A 25,367-nucleotide genomic window follows, 5' to 3' on the forward strand; every position below is an offset into this window, starting at 1 on the left:
ACATGGAAGCAACCTAAATGCCCATCGACAGACGAATGGATAAAGAAGATGTGGTACATATATTCAATGGAGTATTACTCAGCCATAAAAAGGAACAAAACTGGGTCATTTGTAGAGATGTGGATGGATCTAGAGACTGTCATACAGAGTGAAGTAAGTCAGAAAGAGAAAAACAAATATCGTATATTAACACATATATGTGGAACCTAGAAAAATGGTACAGAATAACCAGTTTGCAGGGCAGAAATAGACACAGATGTAGAGAACAAATGTATGGACACCAAGGAGGGAAAGTGGAGGGGGGGGGTGGTGGTGGTGGTGGTGGTGGTGGTGGGATGAATTGGGAGATTGGGATTGACATATATACACTAATATGTATAAAATAGATAACTAATAAGAACCTGCTGTATAAAAAAATAAATAAAATTCAAAAATTCAAAAAAAAGGAAGGGGATAGAGTCAAACCCTATAGATTGAAAGAAAACTAAAAGAATATTAATCAATCTCAATGTGTAGACCTTATTTGGATGCTGATACAAGCAAATTGTAAAAGAAAACATTTATGACATTTCTAAGACAACTGAAGAAATTTGAACATTGGAAATTTGCTGGGATTAAGGAATTATAATATTTTTAGGTGTGACAATGGTATTATGTTTTATATACATATATATACACACAACACATATGTATATATATTTAAGTCTGTATCTTTTAAAGATACATACTGAAATACTTACAAATGAAATATGTCTGCTATTTGGCACAAAATTATCTGGGAAGGGGGACTGGATGGGGCTAAGGATGAAATAAACAGCCATGAGTGGATAACTGCAGAAGCAGGGTACTAGATACACAACAATTCTTTATGTTCTTCTATCTTTGTACATGTTTTAAATTGCCCATAAGTAACAAAAAAAGAAAATCAATAAATCAAAGTAATTCTCCACATTAACAGAACAAGGGGAAATCATGTAATTGTTTCAATAGGTGAAGGAAAAGCATTTGGTAGCGTTAGAACACTGGACTGAGTGGGAAAACATTGATTTCAATCCTGATTCTGCTCTGTGATTAGCAGGCAAGTCACTTTACATCTCTGAGTCCCAATTTCCTCACCTTTATGATAAAAGAGTTAAATTGCATGGTTTTTAAGTCCTCCCACCCCAGCTTTGTTTTCCAACTATTTATTGAAAGCCTTTTAAATACTAGAAATAGCCAAGTTAACCTTAAAATTCAGTGACTGGCTCTCTCACCAGTTTTTCATCTATCCTGAGTTTCAACTTCTTCCTATGAGGTTTATTCCAAATCTAAACTTGGGGATTTTGGAGATCATTCTCCTTAATGAAAATGTAAGCAAAACGTGACACCAGTAGTTCCGTTATCTGTTGTTACTTGCAAATATTACCTCTCTATGCTGAGGGCCTGTTTCTCTGTTTTGTTCATCTAAAATTTACTGGAAGAAAAATTTTAATTCATTATCCTTTGGATAAAGGAACTATAACATGTATATTCCTTATGTGCAAGCATTATGATCTTGAAATTGTTTAATCTTACTGTAAAAGTAATTATTGAAAAGTAATTATTCAATCTCATCTGTAAAATGGGGATGATAAAAGCACCTACTGGACAGAATTTTGAGGCTTAAATAAGGTAAAATATGTAAAGTTTTCAGAACAGTGCATGCAAGTGCTTAATAAATGTTTACTATCAGTATAAACGTGAATGGAATTCAGGACTATAAGCAAATATTAATGCATATAATGTAACCATGGTTCCCGAACTTGTGAACTTATTGGACTTGCCCTTAAGAATCCTGATGTTTGGGGCTTCCCTGGTGGCACAGTGGTTAAGAACCTGCCTGCCAACGCAGGGGACATGGGTTGGAGCCCTGGTCCGGGAAGATCTCACATGCCGCGGAGCAACTAAGCCCGTGCGCCACAACTACTGAGCCTGCGCTCCAGAGCCCGCGAGCCCCAACTACTGAAGCCCACGCGCCTAGAGCCCGTGCTCCGCAACAAGAGAAGTCACCACAATGAGAAGCCCGCGCACTGCAACCAAGAGTAGCCCCCGCTTGCCGTAACTAGAGAAAGCCCGCACACAGCAGTGAAGACCCAATGTAGTCATAAATAAATAAATTAAAAAAAAAAAAAGAATCCTGATGTTTGGACTTCCCTGGTGGCACAGTAGTTAAGAATTTGCCTGCCAAGGCAGGGGTTCGATCCCTGGTCCAGGAAGATCCCACATGCCACGGAGAGGTGCGCCACAACTACTGAGCTTATGCTCTAGAGCCCTCGAGCCACAACTACTGAATCCCACACACCTAGAGCCCGTGCTCCACAACAAGGGAAGCCACCGCAACGAGAAGCTCACACACCACAACAAAGAGTAGCCCCCACTCACCGCAACTAGAGGAAGCCCACGTGCAGCAATGAAGACCCAACTCAACCAAAAATAAATAAATAAATAAATAAATATTTTTTTTTTTAAAAAAGAGAGAGAATCCTTATGTTTTATCTCAACAGAGCTGGGGGGAAAACAACTAGACAAATCAAGAAAATAAGCAAATATCCTGATGCCCAGGCTGCATCCCAGACCAATCACATCAAAATCTCTGGGGGTGGGCCCCGGTATTTCTTAGTCTTCCAGATCATTCCAAATGTGCAGGCAAAGGTGTAAACCAATGACGTAAGCAACAAAGGTAAGGAATAAGCAGGTACGAAGCAGCTAGAGAACTCCTGATTTGACAGCTCAGTTTAAGCTGGGTTTGGAATGAAAAGTGGTGCTTAACTCTAAGTTCTATAATGTTTTTCTATTAAAAACCGGTAGCCAGGGAATTCCCTGGTGGCACAGTGGTTAAGAATCCACCTGCCAATGCAGTGGACACGGGTTCGAGCCCTGATCTGGGAAGATTCCACATGCTGCAGAACAACTAAGTCTGTGTGCCACAACTACTGAGCCTGTGTGCCACAATTACTGAAGCCCGCGCGCCTAGAGCCCATGCTCCACAATAAGAGAAGCCACCGCAATGAGAAGCTCGCGCACCGCAACAAAGAGTAGCCCCCCTCTCGCCGCAACTAGAGAAAGCCCACGCACAGCAACGAAGACCCAACACAGCCAGAAATAAATAAATTTATTTTTAAAAAAACAGTAGCCAGGGAATTCCCTGGCCGTTCAGTGGTTAGGACTCTGCGCTTTCACTGCTGAGGGCCCAGGTTTAATCCCTGGTCAGGTAACTAATATCCCGCAAGCTGCACGGCATGGCCAAAAAATAAATAAGTAAATAATAATAATAATAAACTGGTAGCCAGAGATTAGAGAGGGAAATAAATTGTGTAAGTCCTAAAAGCAGGTCTCCTTAACGCAAGTGAAGAACAAAGAATGAGAAAATACATAGGGTGAACTAGAAATACAGGATTAAAATATATCTCTTTAGATAAAGAAAACAAAAGGTTTAGGACCTGTGACTTTTGTGTGTGTGTGTGTGGTACACGGGCCTCTCACTGTTGTGGCCTCTCCCGTTGCGGAGCACAGGCTCCGGACGCGCAGGCTCAGCGGCCATGGCTCACGAGCTCAGCCGCTCCACGGCATGTGGGATCTTCCCAGACCGGGGCACGAACCCGTGTCCCCTGCATCGGCAGGCGGACTCTCAACCACTGCGCCACCAGGGAAGCCCAGGACCTGTGACTTTTAAGAAGACCTTAAAAAATATTTAAAATCACAGCCTGAAAGACAACAATCTCTCTCTGCTGCAGGAATTTAATTACCTGGAGAACCGGCTGTGTGCTCAGGAAGCACACAAAGACGGGGCCAAATACATAGGAAACACAAACTGCCCTGAGGAAACTGGGCACAAACTGCCCTGTTCTTTAACGTCCCATCCAAAACCTAGCGTAATGGGGAACACATTCTAAAAAACAACAACAAGGGCTTCCCTGGTGGCGCAGTGGTTGAGAGTCCGCCTGCCGATGCAGGGGACGCGGGTTCGTGCCCCGGTCCGGGAAGATCCCACATGCCGCGGAGCGGCTGGGCCCGTGAGCCATGGCCGCTGGGCCTGCGCGTCCGGAGCCTGTGCTCCGCAGCGGGAGAGGCCACAACAGTGAGAGGCCCGTGTACCGCAAATAAATAAATAAATAAATAAATAAATAATAAAATAAAAAACAACACAAGTCGTAAGGCTAGAACGGGGAAGGTCTGACTCATGGGTCAGCTGCTCCACTTTCAGCCTCGTCGGCATCATCGTCTTCACAGGTGTAGGCAGTCCAACAGCTATGCAGCACAGGCTCCTTGTCACTTGGACTGCAAAAGGCAGAGGTCTCATCCCGAGGATCAGACCCACAGTAAGACTTACTTTAACAAAAGGCTGTATGTCGACAGAGAAAGCCCTGTGTGGGCGCTGTTCTTTTTTCCAGCACTTGTTCACAAAAGAAGCTGGGCGAAGTCCTCACCGTGGGGGCAGCTGTTGGCTGATGTTGTTTGCCCTCCCAGAGCATTTTCAGATACCTGTTGAGTATCTTTCTGCCCAAAGACTGAGATGCTGGCGGGTTTCTATGTTCTAGGAACAGAAGTCAGGGCTGCGGCCACGGTATGAGGGAACTGAGCCAGAGGCTTGGGGTCTAGGCGCCCAGTTGCCCTGGTAACTCCCTGTTTACACTGTAAACCAGACAGAACTTCAAAGCTGCATTTATAAAAGCATGCTAATAGCAACAGACCAAAATAAATGAAAATTTACAGGCAGGCACGTTTTGGAATTCTTAATAAGCTCTTTTTATCCTTCTTTAATTATCGTTTAAAGGATGCTTGCCAGCCTCGCTCCTTAGCCTGCTGGCAAATGAAACGTTAGTTTTTGTATGTTTTTTTTTTTTTTTTTGGTGGGGGGCGGGGGCAGGTTGCACAGCGCGGCATGCGGAACTTCCCCGACCAGGGATAGAACTCGCATCCTCTGCAATGGAAGCGCGGAGTCTTACGCACTGGACCGCCAGGGAGGTCCAGTATTTTTAGGCTTCGTTTAAATATTCTATCTGCAGTCCATTCCACACCGTTAGTCCAAATTTTCATGTGACAGTTGGAATGAAGGCCTACGGCTCCCTCAAACAAAACATCCTGCCTCAAAGCAGTGCAATTTATAAAAACTGCTCGCCACCCCTTGCTGCTAAAGATATTCATCTTTGTGCATCTTTGGTCAGTAACACGCATATATGCACACACAATTTCCAAACCAGAAAAAGCGTTCAACGTGAAGTCCTACAAGATATGACGATAGTTTGTCATCACTTGACGAAAAGCACTAATAATTTGAACGAGGGGCCAAGCGCGCGCGAACACACACACACGCTGTGCTTATCAACAGCTCTTTAAATGTAAAGACTAATTACCCTCGACAAGAAATAAGGTACGTATAAACTTCCTAGCTGACTCTGCTCTACTCAACAGAAGTTCTGTCAACAGCCCCGGGGTGGCGGCGACGCACGACACTTGGGGGCTCCGGGGCCTCCCCACTCTCCACCCGCCCGTCCCCCCACGCCGCGTACGCTGCTCCGCGCCAGGCCCGTGCCGGCTCGGGGACCCTGCTCCCGGGTAGCTCAGCCGAGGCCGCCAGTGCGGCAACGCAGGTGAGCGCCCACGTGTGTCCCTGAGGGGCGCGGCTCGGGTCTGTCGCCCCTCGCGGTCACTCCCGGCCCAACCTTTCCGGGAACCAAGCTCACCCGGCTCGGCGCGGCATCCCTGCGCTCACCGCCGCGCTCGGGGACGAGCTGGCAGCCGCCGCCGGAGAAAGCGCGGCAGAGACGAAGGAGGAACCTCCTCGGCGGTCGCAAGGCCGCCATGGCTTCCGTCCGGCGGCTACCGCACGCACAGCGGAGTCGCGACGGTGCGAGGGGCTGCCTTACGGCACTGTCGCAAAGTCCGCGGGAGGGGACTACTCGGCCGACCATGAACTAGCCCGGCATGTGACAGGCTGCGTGGGCGGCCGAACGGCGCGAGCGCGCCCGGGTGGCAGCTCCTCGGGCGCGGGCATTCCAGGGCATTGCGGTAGGCGGCTAGCGGCGAGCTCAGCAAAGGTCGAGGTGCAGCGCGGACGCCGGAGGACGTTTTCCCAGGGCGGGGTGTGTTCGGCCCGGGGACGGGGCTGCCGGTCCCGGCGACTGCAGGACTGAGGGGCTTTGGCGGCGAAGCGTGCGATGGCGCGGGCTGCGCAGGTGAGCGAGGGCGGAGGCCTCCGCGGGGGGGAGGGGGGGCGCGCGGCCTCCCTCGGCGCGGGCTGCCAGCGGACGACCCCTGTCCCGGGGCGCCACCCCCGCCCCGGGTCAGACGCGGCCGGGCCTGGTTTCGGAGCCGGGCTCCCCGCAGCCGGCCGGGCCCGAGTTCCCTCCCTTCTCGCCGGCTCCCCTGGCCCGGCAGAGCGCGGCCGTCCCTCCCCCCATGGGCCATTGTGAGGTCAGGCCGGCTGACGCGTCGTGGGGCCGGGGCGAGACGCCCGGAGCGGCCGCTGCGGCCGGTAGCTGCCGCTGCCACCGCCGGCCCCTTCACTGGCTGCCCCGTTCAGACCTAGCCGGGACGGGGAGAGGGATGCAGCTCCGGTGCCGCACCCCGTAAAGGGTCGATCTTCCATCTGGCCACTTCACCCACGGGAAGCCAAGACCAAACCAGCTTAGACCGCTGCTGGGTAAAGTGCCGGGAGGGCCGGGCGAGAGAGGAGGAAACAGCAGAGGCAGCCTGCTCTTCTGGGCTTCCAGAGGCGTGTTCTGGGCTCGGCCACCCACAGGGGATTAGTTTCGGTTGAGCATCCATCCCCTTCCCGTGAAAGAGCGTAAAAAAAAAAAAAAATGCGTTAAGCCCTTCTGGACCCTTAAAAGGGAGGCTGGTGAATTAATTAGTCATAGTTGTCTCACTCTCGTGGGGTGTGGTTTGGAGGAGGAGAGGAGCATGATAGGGCCCAGGGGGTACTAGGCCTCCGAAGCCCAAGGTGGTGTCTTTAACGTAACCCCAGTCGCCTTCCCTGTGGAATTTTATCCCTGTGCAGGGAGGATTTGTGAGGTATGAAAAGGGCGGGGCGAGAAACAGGGTATCTTTACACAAGTGCTTAAAGGGTGGAGAGGAAGTAGAAGCGGGGACTTTTGGGAGTGTCTGCGAACCCCTGGTGTTTGTTTCACTGGCTCAGCTCCTTTTGTTTAGTTCCTTTTTCTGAAACTAGGCATAGCACTTTGGCCTGGTGGGGTTGCTTCAGTGAACGCACGTCGTCTGGAAGGTTAGGAGAGCTGCTGTTTCACATTCCGCAGAGGTGCCCTGCTCTTGCCAAAAACCAGCTTCCAGTGTTAGGACCTAAGGTACTTGTGCTTTTTCCAAGCTGATGGTTCAGCCTCGTGGCATACTTATGAAGGCATATGCCGTTTTCTTTGATGACTGAGGAAACTGAATTTCCCCGGTCCGGAGCTCTGGCTCATATTCCCCACTGCAGTAACCCCGATCTCAATCACTGTCACGTTTAGGTTGTTTTCAGGAGAGGGAGTTGATTAGTCACTCTAATTTCTGTACTTGAGCTTGACTGTTCTTGGGATCGCAATAACAAGCCGTATTTCTTAAGCATATCTTTGTAGAATGAATTAATATATGATTACCATTCTGCAGGCTTTGTGGTGTAATAAGTTATCGTGTTTGTCATCTTTTAGTGCTTGTGAAACTGAACACAACAAAAGTATGGAGATGGGAAACCAACATCCTTCTATTACTAGGCTTCAGGAAATCCAAAAGGAGGTAAAAAGCATAGAACAGCAAGTAATTGGTTTCAGCGGTCTGTCAGACGACAAGAATTACAAGAAACTGGAGAGGATTCTAACAAGACAACTTTTTGAAATAGACTCGGTAGATACTGAAGGAAAAGGAGATATTCAGCAAGCTAGGAAGAGGGCAGCACAAGAGACAGAGCGTCTTCTCAAAGAGTTGGAGCAGAATGCAAACCACCCACACAGGATCGAAATAGAGAACATTTTTAAAGAAGCCCAGTCCCTAGTGAAAGAGAAGATTGTGCCATTTTATAGTGGAGGCAACTGTGTAACTGATGAGTTTGAAGAAGGCATCCAGGATGTCATTTTGAGGCTGACACATGTTAAAACTGGAGGCAAGATCTCCTTGCGGAAAGCACGGTATTACACTTTAACCAAAATCTGTGCAGTGCAAGAGATTATCGAGGACTGCGTGAAAAAGCAGCCTTCCCTGCCGCTTTCTGAGGACGCGCATCCCTCAGTTGCCAAAATTAACTCTGTGCTGTGTGACGTGAACAAGACCAGAGGCACTCTGATTGCCCTTCTTATGGGAGTGAACAGTGATGAGACTTGCAGGCACTTATCTTGTGTGCTCTCGGGGCTGATGGCCGATCTGGATGCTTTAGACGTGTGCGGCCGCACAGAAATCAGAAATTACCGGAAGGAGGTCGTGGAAGATATCAACCAGTTATTGAAGTACTTGGATTTAGAAGAGGAAGCAGATAGCACTCGTGCGTTTGACCTGGGGCAGAATCATTCCATTTTAAAAATAGAACAGGTCCTCAAGAGAATGAGAGAAATAAAAAACGAACTTCTTCTAGCACAGAATCCTTCAGAATGGTACCTGAGCTCCAAAACAGAGCTGCAGGGTTTGATTGGACAGTTGGATGAGGTAAGCCTTGAAAAAAACCCCTGCATCCGGGAAGCCAGGAGAAGAGCGGTGATCGAAGTTCAGACCCTCATCACTTACATCGACTTGAAGGAAGCCCTCGAGAAGAGAAAGCTGTTTGTTTGTGAGGAGCACCCCTCACACAAAGCGGTCTGGAGCGTCCTGGGAAACTTGTCAGACATCCAGGGGGAAGTTCTCTCATTTGATGGCAGTCGAAATGATAAGAACTACATCCGGCTGGAGGAGCTGCTCACCAAGCAGCTGCTTGCCCTGGACGCCGTTGACCCACAGGGAGAGGAGAAGTGTAAGGCTGCCCGGAAGCAGGCAGTGAAGCTTGCACAGAATATTCTCAGCTATCTCGACTTGAAATCCGATGAATGGGAGTACTGAAACGCCAGAGAGCCCACGGTTGATCATTCTTCTTTTGCACTTTATATATATGTCTGTGTATTTATAGAGAGCGTTCAGTTTGTTGAGCCTGGATGTGATTTATACATGCATATGTCAATCTCAGTATTTATGATTTAAGCAAATTCAGTATCTCTGCTGCTTTTGATGTTGAAAAACAAATATTACGACATACTAACTTTTCCATTTGGATCACTATGTTGTGGTGTGGTTTTCTGTTGTTTTTTTTTTGAAATCAGAAAATGGAATAGGGGCAGCTTTTAAAAGTTTTAATAGGTTCAAGCATTAAAATGCAGATATTTCAGAATCTAGAATAGACATAACCTTACATAATAAATACCAGGACAGTTATGAGGAAGGGGGAAATTTTTGGTTAAATAGAAGTAAGGTCCAAGCACAAACGCAGTACAATGAAATGTTTTATTATGCTAAATAAAGCAGAAGGATTTTTTTCATTTATAAAACCCAGTTGGTTCCACCCAATTTAATAGGGTGGGAGTCTTTTTGTTTTTTTGGATGGTGGGTTTTTTCATAAACATTTTTTGTTTGAAATACAGTGTATTTTCTCCTGTACTCTGCATTTAGAGGGGGAGTCTTATTTTTGTGTATGACATAATAAAATTATGAAAATGAATAGCAAAAACACCTTTGAGACTGCATTGAAGAAGGGATAAAACAACAGCTGATACCTTCAAGTTGTTTTTGTTTGTAAAATCTAAACTTAGAATTTCCCTTAGAAATTACTAAGGATGGGAACATTTAAATGAAGTTAATGGACCTTGAAAAAAAAAGGAAACACCCACACCCATGGTAAGATAATGAAAAGAAGTGGAAATTACCAATTATCAGGTTATGCTAAAATAAGCAAAAATGTCTGCATGTAGCACGTAATGGGCTTCTTCTGTCATTCAAGGCGGCATAAGGGACAAACTTGTTAAACATTCCCGATGCTGTTTTACAGTGTGTGAGAGCAGAAACTGTCAGCAGCCCTGCAGGACCAGCTCTTTGAAGCTTGTTCAGAGGAAGCGAGCATCAGCTCCCTGCGCCTGCAGACGTCGCACTCCGGGCACCTGCTGCATTCCTTAGCTCATGTTATTGGCACATGGATGCCTCTCTAGTGCCTGAAAGGCCCAGTAAAGTCTGTCAGTGCAGGAAATTTTTTTTTTCTGCTAAAGGGTACACATATTTCTGTACATACTTTTTGAGGATCCAAGATTACCAGTTGCCTGTTAATGTGAACAAAAGAATTTCCCAGAGTTCTGAAGTGCCTTGATAACTTGCTGCCCCAGTATTACAACTAACAGACTACTCTGTAGTCAGCTCTCACAAAATAATCCTATTAGAGTACATCTTTTGAGCTCTATAGTAATTTGTTCTTTTCTTTCAGAGATATTAATTTGATAACTTTGGAAACAGCTAAAAAGATGGATAAAGGAATAGCCCTAAATACCTAAAAGATTATAAACGTGTAGCCCTAAAAAATTTTCATTTTGTCTCAGTGCTGCCCAATAATTAAAAGCCCTTGATATGTCTTTCCTACTAGAAATGTTATAGATTCATCGGACAGTGGGGTCAAAGGGCAATCGGAGGTCTTTGGGCCGTGAGCCTTCCACCTGCACGTCCAGCGGGCTTTCAGTGCAGCTTATTGGTAGCTCATGCCGACCAAAGTCGTTTCAGGATTGCTCTTCTGTATCATAATTTTAGGGTGCTCTTAAAATCTTGAGGAGTTTTTAAGTTCGAGCACTGTTGGCGTTATATCACTGGGCAATCAAGGCTGTACTCTGACTCACTTCAGACGTACACACATCCTGCGCCAGGCCCCACTGCTTCACGTTCATTTCAGATTTGAAAGTTAAATGTTAGCCTGTCCTTTCAGAGTATCCATTGTTGTTTGAAAGCAGTTCTTCCTCTAGCATTCATTTCCAGCAGTGTTTTCCATAACTCGCAGAGATGGCTCAAACTGTTAATCTTTGCGCATCGGGGGTGAGCATAGGATAGTGAGCCCATCCACGGTCACGCTGGATTTCTCACGGGGATTATTTTGGTCATTGAAATAATCAGATCAGCCTTGAGTGCTGAGGAGTGATGCTCCCTGTCTTCAGTCTGTTCTAGTTCCTTGTACCTGATGATTCGGTTCCCATGAGCCCTAGCGATCCTGGCTTTAGCTGCTCCTGTCCCTCGTCGGGAGGCGTGTGTGTTAATGTGGCCTGCTGCATGTATTTTGGGTTCATCACTTTGTATTGTATTTTTATGATCTCACTTGAAGAGAATCTGTACTGGAAGTAAAACCTGCCCCCTAAAAATGTTTGGCCTTGGGTCTGCATTAAACTGTGTAATCCATGTTCATGAAAAATTGGCTGGGAATGTTTGCTTTCTTTACCTTCCACTCAGTCAGCATTGCTTTCAGGTCATTCTTTATCCAAACAGATTAATCAGCCTACTGTGAAGTAGTTAAGAAAATAAATATAATGACTATGTCTACTAAGTACAATTTAATGCTTTATTTTGCTAAACTGCCTGGGTATAATATATTTGACATAATTTAGTATATTTGAAAAGTTTAACCAGTTTTTCTCATTTGTTTTGCTTGGCCAGTTTTTAATCTGGTTTTGGAGGGTCTAAGCTTATCCTGTTCACACAGGTTTTTTTAAGCAAAGCTTTTTAGCTTTTAACTCATGCAGTGTTTTTCTCAAGAATAATTGGAGAACAATTTGCCACACTGATTTTGATGTATAATTCAGGTGTGTCATTCCAGCGTGTTGGTTCTCGTCCCTGCCCCATGAACTGTGTGACTACTGTAATACCGTGTCTTAAATAATTCAGCATTATTTTGAGGTAGACATACTAGTATACCCTTAATTATTGATGAAATAAAAAATCTCTTAGCTTCTCTTTGCGGTGGAGAAAGGACGTGAGTCTGAGGTGTGAGTCCTGTCGTCATGTTTTCACCTTTGGGTACTGTCTGACTTGGGTGCCCCTGAGCAGGCCAGGCCCGGGAGGAGGGCTCCTTGGCTCCAGTCAGGGGCAGCGATGTGAGGGGGCCGCAGCGCAGAGCACAGAGGGGGCTCCAGTGGCGGGTGAAGGGGTAACTGTGCCCCCGTAAACAACCCAGGAAGTGGGGGGGGGCAGGGAACCTGGAGCAGATGTGGCCTCACGTGCTGCTTCCCTGGGGAGGGGGCCCGCGGGCGAAGCGCACAGGAGCTGCCCTTACTCACAGGAGGGGAAACTCGAGGCGTTCTGGAAAGGTCCTCTCCCCGGAGGAAAGGTTTGAGGTAAGGTGTTGTGCTGTTGAAACTCATCTTAACGGAGATGTTTTTCTGGCCACTTGAGAGTCTCGTGCTCTGCCACCTGAGCTAGTCGGGCGGCCGTGTATCTCTGACCATCTAGTCCTTCCAGCATTCCCAAAATGCTCTGCTCTGCCTCGGGCTCCCTCACCCACCTCGCAGCTCACCCTCGTTTTGGCAGTTGTCTGTCACAAACCCATTACAACCCATTACCTGGTGGCAGCAACTGGTTTTGCCTTTTCCCCGCCTCCTCCTACAGACCCTCTTCTGTCTTCTCTGCCTGCGTGTTCCAGTGATCAAGTGGAGAAGCAGCGCGGCCAGCCCCGCCGTGCAGGTGTGTGATGCGTAATAGGCCAGCCGCCAGGAGAAACAAATCGTACAGGTTAAAAAGACAGGAAATTTGACATTTTTAATTCTCTGCCACCCACCAAGGTGCGCTCTGCCCCGTTAGGCTTGGGTTATTTTACGCACGTTAGAAACTGTTCTCAAGGACTTCCCTGGTGGCGCAGTGGTTAAGAATCCGCCTGCCAATGCAGGGGACACGGGTTTGAGTCCTGGTCCGCGAAGATCCCACATGCCGTGGAGCCACTAAGCCCGTGCGCCACAACTACTGAAGCCCACGCACCTGGAGCCCGTGCTCTGCCACAAGAGAAGCCACTGCAATGAGAAGCCCACGCACCACGAGGAAGAGTAGCCCCCGCTCACTGTAACTAGAGAAAGCCTGCGCACAGCAACAAAGACCTAATGTGGCCAAGAATCAATCAATAAATTTTTTTAAAAACCTGTTCTCAAGCCCTTGCTGTGTGCTCAGTGCTCAGGTTGGGAAATGGCCATCCTATTGTGTCTCAGCCAGCGTGGAGGTGGCAAAGGACACGCTTGTCCCGCATCCGTCTCGGGCATGAACTCCAGGATGTCAGGAGAGCAGGGCAGGTCCTCCCTGAGCGCTGGAGAGAGACCGTGAGTGCCATAGGCCAGGGAGGCTGAGGGACAGGGCTCAGGGACCCCCCGAGGCTGGTCAGGAACAAGACAGGAGAAAGCCCAGCGCAGGGCAGCGATGTCGCACAGGGGCTGAGCAGCACAGCGCTGGCAAACTTGGTTCTTACTTCCAGCGCGCAGAAGCGCTAACTGGAGGGCGAGCGAGGCCCGCCTCAGGGCCCGGATGCAGGTCAGCGGGTGCCCGGCTGTCAGAGTGTGTCTGATGCGGGGCGGGGGGTGTCCTACGTTGCTTCCGCTATCATTTAAACATTTTTCAAGCCATCGTTGAGTGAACGTTCCTGCGTGCCAGGCCCTGGGCGAAACGCCTCATGTGCATGTTAAACTCTGCGAACCATTCCACAGCAGGTTTTGGTAAGTGTATTTCACAGATTTGGGCTCTACAGCAATCACTTGCCCAAGGCACTGCCCGAGGCCGCATGGCGAACCGGGAGGACAGGACAGCCCAGTAGGGTACATGCAAGCACAGGGTTTACCTGGAGGGTCCCACCCCAGGGGCTCTGATTTCATCAGCATGGGTGCGGGCTGGACGGTGGGAAGGCGTCCGGAGCACTCAGGGTCGGAGAACTCGGCCAGTTAAAGTGTAGTTGGCATTTCCCCCGCTTAGGAGTCACAGACCTTCGGAGCTCCAGGCACCCGTGACTCGCAGCTGGAGAAACACCGGAGAAACACCAAACCGGTCACGGCAAGTGGCTGACGTCGTCTGTGTACTAACCCTTTGAACTCCTGAACCATTTCCCTGCAGCCTCCACCTGGCCCTCACACCCACGTGATTGTCCCGCCGCATCCTCCGGCAGACGCAGGATGTGGAGTTGGATGGACGGGCGAGCCACCATTGGTGGGTTCTGTCACCTCCGCCCCACCCCTGAGACGGCGGGCGTGGCCTGGTACTGGCCCCCTCCCCTGCCGCATCCCTCGGGGCCCACGGGCTGGTCACTCCCACGCCAGGCTGCGGTGCCTTCCTAGGCAGAACCTTCTCCTCATCCTCGAAGCCGCGGTCCCAGGCAGCAGGAGGCGCCCGGATACCCTTTGGCTGAACTTCTCTTTAGAAACAGTGTCCTTGGCTCCTGGCACATAATACATATTCCCCAAAAAACTTGCTGCATAAGTAAATGGAAAACCTCAGCCCTTCACGTGGCTTCATAAAGTGTTTAGAATCAGGGAGATTCCCTGGCGGCCAAGTGGCTAGGACTAGGCACCTTCACTGCTGACGACACGGGTTCAGTCCCCGGTCGGGGAACTAAGATCCGTGTGGCGCGGCCAAATAGTTAATTAAATAAAATCAGCGGCCCTTTTGCTCATCTGGATCCAAAGAAGCTTGGTCTACAGCACCTGCAGCCGAAATCCTGCTATCCCCATCAGGAGGTCACCTCACGCCCACCTCGCCCGCTGGGTGGGATCGGCGGCGGCCGTGCCCAAGACCCGTGTGGCAGGAAAGCCAGCCAGGCTGGCACGTCGCCACCCTCACATCTGACTGACTGCACTCGGCCGAGCACCCGGCTGGGTGAGAAGCCCAAGGGACACGTCAGCCCCCACATAAGGGGCCCTCAGGGGCACGCACTGCGGCCTCCTCCCTTGGTCACCTCGTCTTGCCGGCCAGGCTGGCGGACGAGTCCAGGGGAGCGGGTGCGCATGTGCCCTGAGCTCCTGTGCAGGGGACTCTGAGGACGCTGTAGGGGCACACCCTTTACATGGAGACCCCCGGGGTGGGAGGGCCTCCCAGGTGAGTGGGCATCGGACGTAGAGGCCCAGAGTCTGGTGCCAGGCGTACCCGAGGGCCTGGGAGCACCTCGGCAGGGAGCAGGGGTCAGAGCACGGGTGCCGGGGGCCCTGGTGAGCCAGGGGAGGATTTGGGTCTTTGGAGACGAGGAGTTTTGTTGAAGGCTCACCCCGGTGGCAGACGTAGGGACTGAACTGGGAGCAATGGGGCCAGGGCAGCAGGGCCCGGAGGGAGGGAGGGACCCAGGGGGAGGGTTTACAAGGACGGTGAGGGTGGCACCAGGGGATGGGGGCTCCCAGGGGTCTGGCCTAACAGCAGGAGGGTCTACTCAAGGGGACAGGGTCACACAAGCAGTGCAAGAACCCCCTGGATCTAGCTGAATAACAAAATGAGCTGGTTATTAAAGGTGCAAAGAGGGACCTCCCTGGCGGTCCAGTGGTTAGGACTCCACGCGCTCACTGCCGAGTGCCTGAGTTCAATCCCTGGTCGGGGAACTAAGATCCCACAAGCTGCACGGTGCGGCAAAAAAAAAAAAAAGAAAGAAAGAAAGAAAGAAAGAAGGATGCAGATAATTTAACAGGCAGGCACAGAAGCCAGCCATGTCCCATGGGCCTGGCTCCTGAGCCTGAGGTCTCGTCGGCACCGTCCACAGCCTCATCATGCTGCCCTCCCCCACAGGCCAGCTTAGGCAGGCCCAGGCCACTCTCAGGGTCCCATATGCCTTATTTTCTCTGGGAGGCCCAGGTTCCATCTTTTCAGAAAAAGGCATCTTTTGGCACTCATCCCCGACCCAGCCACTCAAAAGAAAGGCAGGTGTCCCAGGGCCAACTTGGACCAACAGGGTTATCGGGGTGGCCCAGGAGGTAGGGGCCACGCGAGGGCCAGGGGAAGAGTGTGAGGGCAGACCAACAGCTGTGCAAAGGCCCTGAGGTGCAGCAGCTCCTGTGGTTGTAGCCAGGTGAGAAGTCAGGTGAGAGTCTGCAGGGCTGGATCCCACAGGGCCTTGCTGGCTATGGGGGGAGCCATGTGTGCCTGGCAAGGCAGGATTGCATCCTAGACCAGAGGCTCCCCAAAAACAAGAGAGCCAGGTTCAGGTAGCCTTCTGGGACTGGGTGCTTCTGGGGAGACCCTGCCAGGCCCAGCCCACAGCAGCTCCACCAAGCCAGGCCCCGTGACTTTTGCCATGGATGGCCGTCCAGGTGCTAGGCCTGTGCTTGGGCCAGCTTGAGAGAGCGCCCCTTGCGGGGGGGGGAGGGTCCCTCCAGATGAGATCCCTAGGGGCCTGTGTGAGACCCACTGTGCGCGGGGCCTGCCCGGCTGGGTGGAAAAGGATGACCTAGATAGACCCGCCGCACGGCCCGGCCCTCCGCACGGCCCGGCCCGCACCGCGGCGCACCTGCTCCCACGTTGGGCCCCTGACCTTGGAGGGCGGTCTTCCCCTCCGCGGCCCGCCCTCCGGTCTTGTTTTGCTGTGCGGCCGCCAGGCGGCGCCCGCGGCCCAGTTTCACGGAGCCCAGGACCCGCCCGGGTGGAGGGAGCAGCAGGCAGCGGGCAGGGGCGCCGGCCGCGCAGCTGCCCTCGGGATGCTGGACAGGTGGCCGCGGCGCCGCTTGGCTGCGGCTTCTGTCCCCGAGCTGTGCGTGGTGCTCGTGCTGGGTTCCATGACCCGTCACGCCGCGACCACGCGCTCTGATGGGTCCTTGTGGAGGCCTGTGGATCTCGCTTCTGACTCACCCCTCAGAGTTGGGGGTCCAGCAGGACCGTCTCAGGCCGGGTCGGCCCACCTGCCCACAGCTCCTGTGGCATCGCGCCATCAGGGTGGAGCTGGGTGGCCTGGCAGGCAAGGCAGCCCTGCAGTCCGCCCCCATCTCTACGCAGGCTGGTCCCTCCCTCCTGGGCAGTTGAGCTCAACCTTCACGTCCAAGCCAAATGCCACATCCTGCCCCCTGCCCCGTGTGCTGACCCTCCGGGCCCCAAGGCGCTCTGGCCTGGGACAGATACCGCCCCCCCCCTCCGCCAAACTGGCTGATCCCAGCCGCATCCTCTGTTCCCGGGCCCCACGGGAGCTCCTGTGTTTTGAGGTCTAGGGCAGGAGGGCCGAGGAAGTCAGTGGAAACCGAAGAGAAGGGAGGAACTGGAAATCAGTAGCAGGTGGGCGAGCCCGGGCGGGGAGTCTGGGCCCTCGGGGTCAGGAAACACTGCTGTGGGCAGTGGGAAGGGAGGGCTGGTCCTCACCCTGCCTGGGCCTCCCCCGGTGCTCCCGGGGCTCAAGGAGCCCTGTCCTTCTCCAGGCCTCCGTTCCCCCCTGCAGGCCTCCCAGGGCCTGTGTTGGCAGCAACCAGGGCAGCTCAGGTGACGTGCGCCAGGCAAAGGCCTCTGCCCCCGTGTGAAGCAGGCCTCTGGCCCCATGCCACCTGCAGCAGCAAGGCGGGGCAGGTGTGAGGGCGACCGCAGCAGCTCCAGCCATGGGGCCTGGTGGGTGGCCCAGGGTGCAGGGGTCCCTCCCGGCCTCCAGCCTGGCCTGTGCCCAAGGCAAGCCTCTGTGCCACTGTCACCTCAGCGCCAGGAGCAAGATCCTTTCCCCCGCCCCCCGCCCCTGATGTCAGACGCCTCCTGCCCTTTCTCCCATAGGACCCCCAGCATGCTCCCAGCTCCGGCCCACCCACTCGCCCCTCCACGAAGCCCCCCTCTCCCCCTGCTGCCCCTCCACCACGCCTAAGGAAGCTTTTGGGGGCCTCTCAAGAGCCCCTCTCCTCTGCCCTGAGGCAGCTCTAACTTTCGAGCACTTCCTGAGCGCCTCACACAGCTTCACGCGCTGCTGGCCGCTGGGCTGGGGAGGCTGCAAGGGGCGCAGAGGTAGGATCCCCACCGGAGAGCCTCGGCCTCCTGGGCCCGAAGGCCTTTGTGCTGAAAGGCCCCCGCTGCTAACAGCTCAGGGCCTTTCCCCGGGCCCTTGGGATTCTAACAGACAAAGCGCTCACCCCAAGGACGCGGGTGCCCACGGGGCCACCGCCACCGCGGGGCGCAGGTCGGAAGGACGCAGGCCCTCCTGTTGGCGAGGAGCCAGCGCCTGCACAGACAGCGGGCGGGCGTGAGGACCCCTGGCCTCAGACTGGGAGGGGGGCGCTCACAGGGCCCAGCTGCGACCCTGAAGGGCGGCCTGGGAGTCCCCCCGGCCCCTCCCACCTGGCCCTCCCCAGGGAACTCGGCTCCCGTGCCCCCTCCCCGCCCTCACTGGGGTCCTTGCCGGCTGGGCTTCCGGGACCCTGGGGTCAGCCCCCTCACCGACGCCTTGACGTCAGCTGACGTCGGGAGGGACGCGGGCGGGGCTCCGGCCATGGCGGCTGCCCACCAGGGCCTTCCTGGGCCCCTGCCTGTGCAGCGGGCGGCGAAAGCCGCTTCATCGCGGGGCTGAGTCCAGCGAGGCACACACGGGGCCCGGGGTGGGCACGGCAGCCGCCGTGGTGTGTGGAGGAAGCCCAGCGGGGCCCAGAGGCAGCCCGAGCCAACGCGCTGCTGCTCGGCTCAGTCTGCCCCTTAGGCCCAAAGAGCCCCTCCCCTCCCCGCTCCTTGAGCAGGGCAGCCAGGCTAGAGGAGGCCCCTCGCCAAGGCCGCTGAGGCCCAGCTCCGGGCTTCGCAGCCCCTCGGAGTCCGGGGGCGTCTTGGAGCCGAAGCTCTGCACTGCAGCCCACCTCCCACCGTGAGGCGGAGCTCCTGCAGCTTCACCTTCACCGAGTGCCTCGTGTGGCTGCGCGTGTGTGCTGTGAGTGTGTGCACAGGCTGTGTGTGTGACGAGGTGGAACAGACGCTCTGCCACGGCTCCCTCCGTTCCCCGGCAGCCTGCGGGTGGGCAAGGGGCCCGGGGGTAGAGGAGGGCTCGGAGACTGGGAGCAGCCCCTGAGTGGCGATGGGGCCTGGCCGGGCTGGGGAGGGACGCCTGGCAGCTAGCTCGAGGTGTCCTGGGAACAGGGCCCAGAAGGAAGCCTGCACAGCAGCAACGGCGGCGCCATAGCAACGCTGCACAGAGCGCTGGCCTACTTACACCCCGCCCCCGCCCTGCTAGCTCCCTGTTCCAGGGAGGCGGTGAGGGGCTCCTGCAGGCTGCGCCCCAGCCTTTGGGGGCTCAGTGTCCTGGAAGCCTCAGGCCTCCTCCCCAGCCACAGAGACTCAGTTTCCTCATCCACAAATGGGGGTGATGGGAGGACAGAAATGTCCAGCACCCAGTCTGTGCTCAGTTGCGTAAGTTTCCTCCCTGTCTCCTGCTGGGCTCTGGCCCCAGTGGTTGCAAAAAGGCTTTGGGAGTTTCCGGACCAGGAATCTCAGAGCTCTCTGTGCTGCTGGAGTGACTGCAAGCTCCGAAGTTCTCGGACCCCAACCAAACAACTCAGGCCAAGTCCCCCAAGTCAGAACAGCATCTGGGTGAGAGGGGGGCCCAGGAGCCCTGGGGACGGAACCCGGAGCTGGTGCCCTCCACACGCTCAGACACCCTCTCAGCTTCTGTGCTCAGTGTGGACAGGACGCAGGGCCAGATCCTACTCATGGCTGGTGGGGGAGGTGGGGAGGGCTGTCACTCTTTGAAGGAGACCCCCTGGGCCTGACATAGCCCTGCTGACAGTACCAGGTCTCCTGCGCATGCCTCCTGGACCCGGCCTGACACTCAGGGCCATCTGCCCTGTTGCCTCCGCCTGCAGGAAGCCCGCCCGGCCTGGGGCCCTGGTGCACTCAGAGCCTCGGGGATGGGGGCAGGTGTCTCCGATGCCCAGTGGGGCTCAGCAGGCCACAGAGGAGATCTAGGGCATCCATGGGACAGCCCAAGGGGCGCTCTGGGTGACCTGTGCTGGCCGGGCACTATCTGTGATGTCGACATGCCCTGCCACCACCGGCCACCCTGAGCCATCTGACCCAGCAAGGCCTCACCCAGGGGTCATCTCTGGTGCAGGGGAGGTGCCCTGAAGAGGGAGGGCCGCGGGCCGGCAAAGCAGTGAGGATGCTTGTGGAGCCCTGGGCCCCACAGGGGGCGGATGTCACCCGACACCACTGATCTCATTGAAAACCAGATGTCTTCCTGACCTCACCTGGGGAGCTGGCCAGGCTGAGAGGCTGCTCTGTGACCTCAGGCCCGGCCACCTGCTGGGCCTTGGTTTCCCCACAGGGACAGACATGCAGCTGTGGGTGTCCCGAGCACCTGCTTGGATGGACTAGTTCCCTGCTCAGCCCTGGAGCCTGGGGACCACGGTGACTGGCTGTCCCAATCCCCCCTCCAGACTGGGAGCCCCAGCCATCACCTGTCCATTCACTCCTTCCTCCTCCGGATGCTCTTCTGCGTCCCCAGGGCCAGTGCCCAGTGGCCATGTGTGGAATGAAGGAGTAGAGATGAATGAATGAGCCTCGGAGGGGGGCAGCTCTGCACCGGTGTGTGCGGGGGCGGGGGGGGGGGGTTCGGGGGCCGTCTGTGCGCGCCTTCCTCCAGGCACCAGCTGCAGCCGCCCTGCCCTCCCCTCCCCCACTTCAGCCCCCCTAATTTATGCCATGGGGGGGCCAGCCCCTCACTGGTCCCCTGCCGGGCAGCCGCTTTGTCCCCAGGCAGATTCCCAACGGCCGCCTTGGGAAGAAAGGGCCCTTCTCTGGGCTGTGATGAGGTCACCAGGAGGGGCCCTGTGCTCACAAAGGCCGAGGCCCCCCAACCCGCCCTGCTGGCAGCTGCCTCTTTGTCCTCAGCTTTGGCCTAGAAGAGACCCCGAGGGGCCCCTGCTCGGCCTTGGAGAGGCCCAGGCTGCCTCCCTGGGAAGTGGACAGAGTGGGGGAGGGGAGGGGAGCGGCCTCCTCCCCTGGCTTTGCTCCTGATAGGTGGCAGCACCTGTTGAGGTGCAGACTCCACCCCAGACGCCTTGCTGGGCCCAGGCAGCTCTTGGGGGGTGGGGCGCGGGTCTTGGCCTGGTGTGGGAGGGTCTGTGTCTAGCTGTCTGTCTGGGTCACAGGACAGGCAGGCAAGCTTCAAGGATGAGGGCTGCAGGAGGGGGAGGGGAACCATGAGGCCGGCATAAGGAAGCACCCTGGGGTGGGCTTGGGCACGGGGTGGGGGGGGTGGGGAGCTCTGAAACTACTATCTCCCTGGATCCCACGACGCCTGGCACGTGCACCTGTGCATTCATCTCTGTGCATGTGTGTGTGGTGGGGTGAGGGGCTTGCAGGCCTGGGCACGTCCCCATGCGGGAAACCGCCTAAGCCCAGCCAGGGAGCTCCTGGGCGTACCGTGTTCCACAGGGGGTGGGGGGGCTGAGGCTCAGAGAGGGCAAGTCTTTTGCCCCAAACCACCCAGCCCCCAGCCGGTGGGGCTGGGAGAAACTCTCACCCTTCTGCCAAGCGTCCACAGTGAGGATGAGTCAGATTGCACTGGGCACCTCCTCGGGCAGGGGCCGGGGGGCCGGCCCGGTGGGGGTCAGCAAAGACAGGGTAGCAGAGAACAGAGACAAAAGCTGGGCAAGTGCAGAGACGGTGCCTGGTGGACTCCGATGCCGTAACTGTGGCCGCAGAGCTTGGACACGGTCGGCCCCGCTAGGACTGTGCAGCCCACCTGGGGCCCCGCACTGTGCAGTGGGAGACAGGCCTGGGTGGGCTCCTGGGATGTCTGCCTCTCGGGGCTGCAGGGGACCTGGCGGCTCGGCCGCCCTGGTGGAGGGGGCCCTGGGCCGCTGGAAGCGGGAACTGCGAGGGCCAAGGCCCGATGGACGGACCGGGAGCTTGGTCCCACCCATCAGAGGGGTGGGAAGGGCCGCGGAGCCCCCGCCACTGGGCACCAGCTGGCGGCCCTGGGCCCAGAGCTCCTTAGCAGTCTCTCCACGGAGGGAGGAAGTGGAGCCCAAAGGGAGCCGACCTACCCCTTGTCTTGTCCCAGACAAACAGAGGCCGCGCTGGACACCGGGGCCAGCCGCCGGGGGCCTGGGGCCCTGCTGGGCGTGGCCACCAGCAGAGCCAGCCCCGGCCGGGTGTGGCCAAAAGCGGAGGTGCCGAGGCTAAGGGCTGGGGGGGCGGAGGCCCCCCAAACCCTCTGAGCTCTGCCCGGGACCCCGTGAGAGCCTGCACTTGAGCCTTGGGGGGACCGGCCAGGAAGCACGGGGCAGAGGAGACAGAGGCCCAGAGGAGGTGGCTGGCACGGAGGGCTGGGTCAGCCTGAGCTGCAGAAGCCCGCGCTGGCCACCCTCCCCACTGGGTGCCCGGCTAGTGGGCCTGGATGTCGGAGGCCCCGCGGGGCCGGGCAGCGTATGCCTCACGTCCTGGGGGACAGCAGAGCTGGGGGTGGGGGTGGCCTGGGCCCCCCGTCCTCCTCCCGTCTCTGTCCCAGTTGCCTGGTGCCCGGAATGTCCATTGTGGCCGTAGCTTAGCAACAAGCCTCTGTCTGTCGCCCCCGCAGCCCCCGCCCCACAGGCGGCCGCCCGCATTCCTCGGCAGGGCCCTCGCCTCCGCAGGCCCGGGCCTTGCTCACCCGAGTGTGTCCAGCGGCTCAGAGCCTTCCCATCGGCGTGCCCAGCCGCCTGGGTCCTGCGGAGCCGTGTGTCCGCTGCTGGCCCTGTCGGTGCTCCCTGACACCACGGAAAGAGGCTGTGTTCAGACCTCGTCCCATCCCCTGGTTCACTCGCCTGCTTAGATTCATTTTCTCGGCAAATGTAATGACAGTGACAGAAGGCAGCCGAGTGTCCGTCCGGGATAGGTGCGGAGACAGACTAGGGAGGGACAGCGGGGGTCCAGGGGTGCATACGTGGGTCCAGCACTCCTGGAGCTGGACTGTTAAACGGGTCCATCCTCGTATGGGAATTACACTGCAATCGAATGAATCCCTTAGCTACCTTCTGGGGGCATGGCATGAGGTCAGGCCTATTGGTGGCTGCAGGGTGGACAAAGGGGGTACAGGGCTACAGGGAGGGTCTGGAAGCCAGCACAGGGTGGCTGTCTGGAGCTGGAGAGGCCAGAAGAGCGGCCGTCTCCTGGAGCGGGCAGCACCCCCTCCGAGGCAGGAGGTGAGGACGTCCTGCAGCCCTCCCCCTCCCACCCTGCAAGGCTGGGAGCTGCTCCCAAGGCCCAGGCTCCACCACAGCAAGCTGGCTCCTGGGTGTGTGGCCACTGGACCCACGCTGAGGGGAGCAGAGAGTGGACGGCTCACCGTTGCCCCTGCCGGGGACCAACCCTCTGTGTCTCTCTCCTGCCCCACAGCGCGTGAGCTGCTGCCCCTGCCCCCAGTGCTGGAGAACCTGAGGGACACACCACCGCCCTCGATGTAGGAGGAGCCTGGTGGCCCTGGGAGGGGAGGCTGGGGCTAGTGACCCCGGGCACTGATCTGGTTGACCTCCTCCAGGGCTGGGGAGTCAAGAGCAAAGAAATGGTTAAGTGGCCTGGAGCATTTCTCCTTTAAAACAAAACAAAACAGAACGAAACTCTATCATGGAAAACGGCAAAGAAAGGTGAAAGTAGAGAGAATCCCAAAGGCTTCCTGGTCCCAGGGGACCAGGGTTTCAGATCTCCCTCCCCCTCACCCCACCCAGGTTATTTTGAGGCTGATGGCAGCCACCGTATCATTTCATAGTATCGTTAGCACACCTAAAAACGCTGTCATCCCTAAACCCATGAAACATCCACTCGGCCTTCAAATGGCCCAGCTGAACCAAAAGAAGCGTCCGCACTGCGTTGCCTTGTTGTCCCCCTGCTGCTGTCAATCTGGGAGCCCAGGGGCCTCTGCGATGGAGCCACTGGGAGACACAGTGATCCCAGAAGGGCCTGGGGCGTCAGCACAAACAATCCAACCAAAGGGAGGGAAAACTAAGCTCATGTTGACAACAGCGCAGCCTCGGAAAGAGCCAGGAAGCTGGTGCTGGAAGCTTCCATAGTTGTTACCGCGCTGCTTAGGTTCATCAAGGCGCGAAAAAAAAGAGCAGTTTGAGGGATTCCAGTTCCTCTGGCAGGCCAAGGGGCTGCACTCCACGTTGGGCCCAAGTGGGGAGCAAGATGTCAGAGCCTGAAGGCTGGAGAGACCTGAGCCTCCTGCATCCTTGGAGAGGGGGGTTGCGCACTCCCCACCATCACCTTTACCCAGGACAAAAGGAAAGAGAGCCCAGGAAGGAGTCAGGGGAGGAGGGTGGGGGCACCCTCAGAGCTTTCTCACATCATCTGGCCCTGGGCAGGGGCTGATGGGCCCCGGGGAGTGAGGGAAGTGGCAGGGTGGGCAGGAAGGGTGGAAGTGGCCTGCCAGGCAGGGGACATGAATGGAGCGGGGTCAGCAAGGGAAGCGGGGGAGGGAAGGAAGGGGCCAGCCACTAACAGACTCCCCGCCCCGTCCCGATCCCCTCCGCTCATTCTAAGAATGTGCCCGCACCCGGCCTGCCCTCCTCTTTGAAGGGACAGATGTCGGGGAGAAAGCTGATTATCCTCAAAGGCTGGAGGCTGTGACCGGAGCTCTTGGGGAGCGTGACCCAATTCTGAGCTATTCTCAGCCTGGTGGGAGTGGAGTTATTCCCTCCCGCCAACGCTGCTGCTTCGGAGGCAGGCTGACTTTGAAATGCCCTCATCCTGCGGCCCGGGCCCCCCCCCCCCCCCACACACACAGAAATGCCCTCATCCTGCGGCTGGGCCCAGACAGACAGACAGACAGACACACACACGGAAATGCCCTCATCCTGCGGCCGGGCCCGGACAGACACACACACACACACAAGGAAATGCCCTCATCCTGCGGCCGGGCCCAGACACACACACACACCCCCCCACAGAGGAGGGCAAGAAAGGCTGGCGAGCCTGGCTGTCTCAACCCCGCTGGCTGAGGACCCGCAAGCCCCAGCCCCCATGCCCTGCGCCAGCAGCCCTGCAGCTCCTCCCCTAAAATCCCAGGGTCTCTCTCTCCACCAGGATCTGAGGTTAGGCCACGCGACCAAAGGCTTGAAAAGCGCCTGCATGACCAGGCTCGCCCCTACTGCGCCTGAGCCACAGGACGTGATAAGAGGCACAGTCCCAGGAGGAAAAGGTGGAGCAGAGCAGAGTTTACATCAGCTCAGCCCCCACACATGCACGAGCCTGGCAGAGGTCAGCCAAGAGCAGTCAAGCTACAGACCCAACAGAGGAACTGGCTGCTGCTTTAAGACTCTGAGTATTGGGGGGCGGGGGATTATTTGTTATGCAGCACGTCTGTGGTGACAGCTAACTAGTACACCTACCGCAAAAATTGTGGAGGTCAGTTGAGTGCCATCTGCCTGTGCACAGGCCAATGTTCTCAGTTTTTAGTTTTATTATACAACTAACTATAAGCACCGTGACTGGATGACCTGGATTTT

At 55.6% G+C, this 25,367-nt stretch overlaps 2 protein-coding genes and 1 long non-coding RNA gene across 10 annotated transcripts in view; 1 reads left to right on the forward strand and 2 right to left on the reverse strand.

The window, feature by feature from the left end:
* Positions 1-5,944, reverse strand: part of LOC132522273 (cytochrome c oxidase assembly factor 8) — a 44,104-nt gene extending 38,160 nt beyond the window's left edge. For 2 of the 7 annotated variants that reach the window (XR_009541174.1, XM_060152697.1), the window contains exon 1: positions 5,703-5,934. Coding sequence is in view for 6 of the 7 variants with exons in the window: in XM_060152697.1 (XP_060008680.1) it covers positions 5,703-5,930 (228 nt within the window). In the remaining variant the exon portion in view is untranslated. Of the gene's footprint in view, positions 1-5,702 lie in introns of all 7 variants that reach the window. The other 5 variants (XM_060152821.1, XM_060152916.1, XM_060152612.1 and 2 more) reach the window with 5 other exon arrangements.
* Positions 5,757-11,407, forward strand: BAG5 (BAG cochaperone 5). Its single transcript, XM_060152485.1, has 2 exons — positions 5,757-6,194; positions 7,665-11,407. Exon 2 carries the CDS (start codon positions 7,693-7,695, stop codon positions 9,034-9,036), a length of 1,344 nt encoding a protein of 447 aa, XP_060008468.1. The 5' UTR covers positions 5,757-6,194; positions 7,665-7,692; the 3' UTR covers positions 9,037-11,407.
* LOC132522611 (uncharacterized) lies at positions 9,449-17,453 on the reverse strand. Of its 2 annotated transcripts, XR_009541303.1 has the most exons (4): positions 17,287-17,453; positions 13,808-13,980; positions 12,552-12,618; positions 9,449-10,175 (listed from the first exon to the last, which is right to left on the reverse strand). It is a non-coding gene; the product is annotated as an uncharacterized LOC132522611 (long non-coding RNA). The 2 variants fall into 2 exon arrangements; XR_009541304.1 differs by having other exon boundaries at positions 12,552-13,980.
* Positions 17,454-25,367: the final 7,914 nt, after the last annotated feature.

This window comes from Lagenorhynchus albirostris, chromosome 1 (genome assembly GCF_949774975.1).
Source record: "Lagenorhynchus albirostris chromosome 1, mLagAlb1.1, whole genome shotgun sequence".
NCBI classification, from domain to species: Eukaryota; Metazoa; Chordata; class Mammalia; order Artiodactyla; family Delphinidae; genus Lagenorhynchus; species Lagenorhynchus albirostris.

Bases quoted from the DNA above. Each gene is read 5' to 3' on its own strand.
- BAG5 (XM_060152485.1), top strand. From the start codon at position 7,693: ATGGAGATGGGAAACCAACATCCTTCTATTACTAGGCTTCAGGAAATC.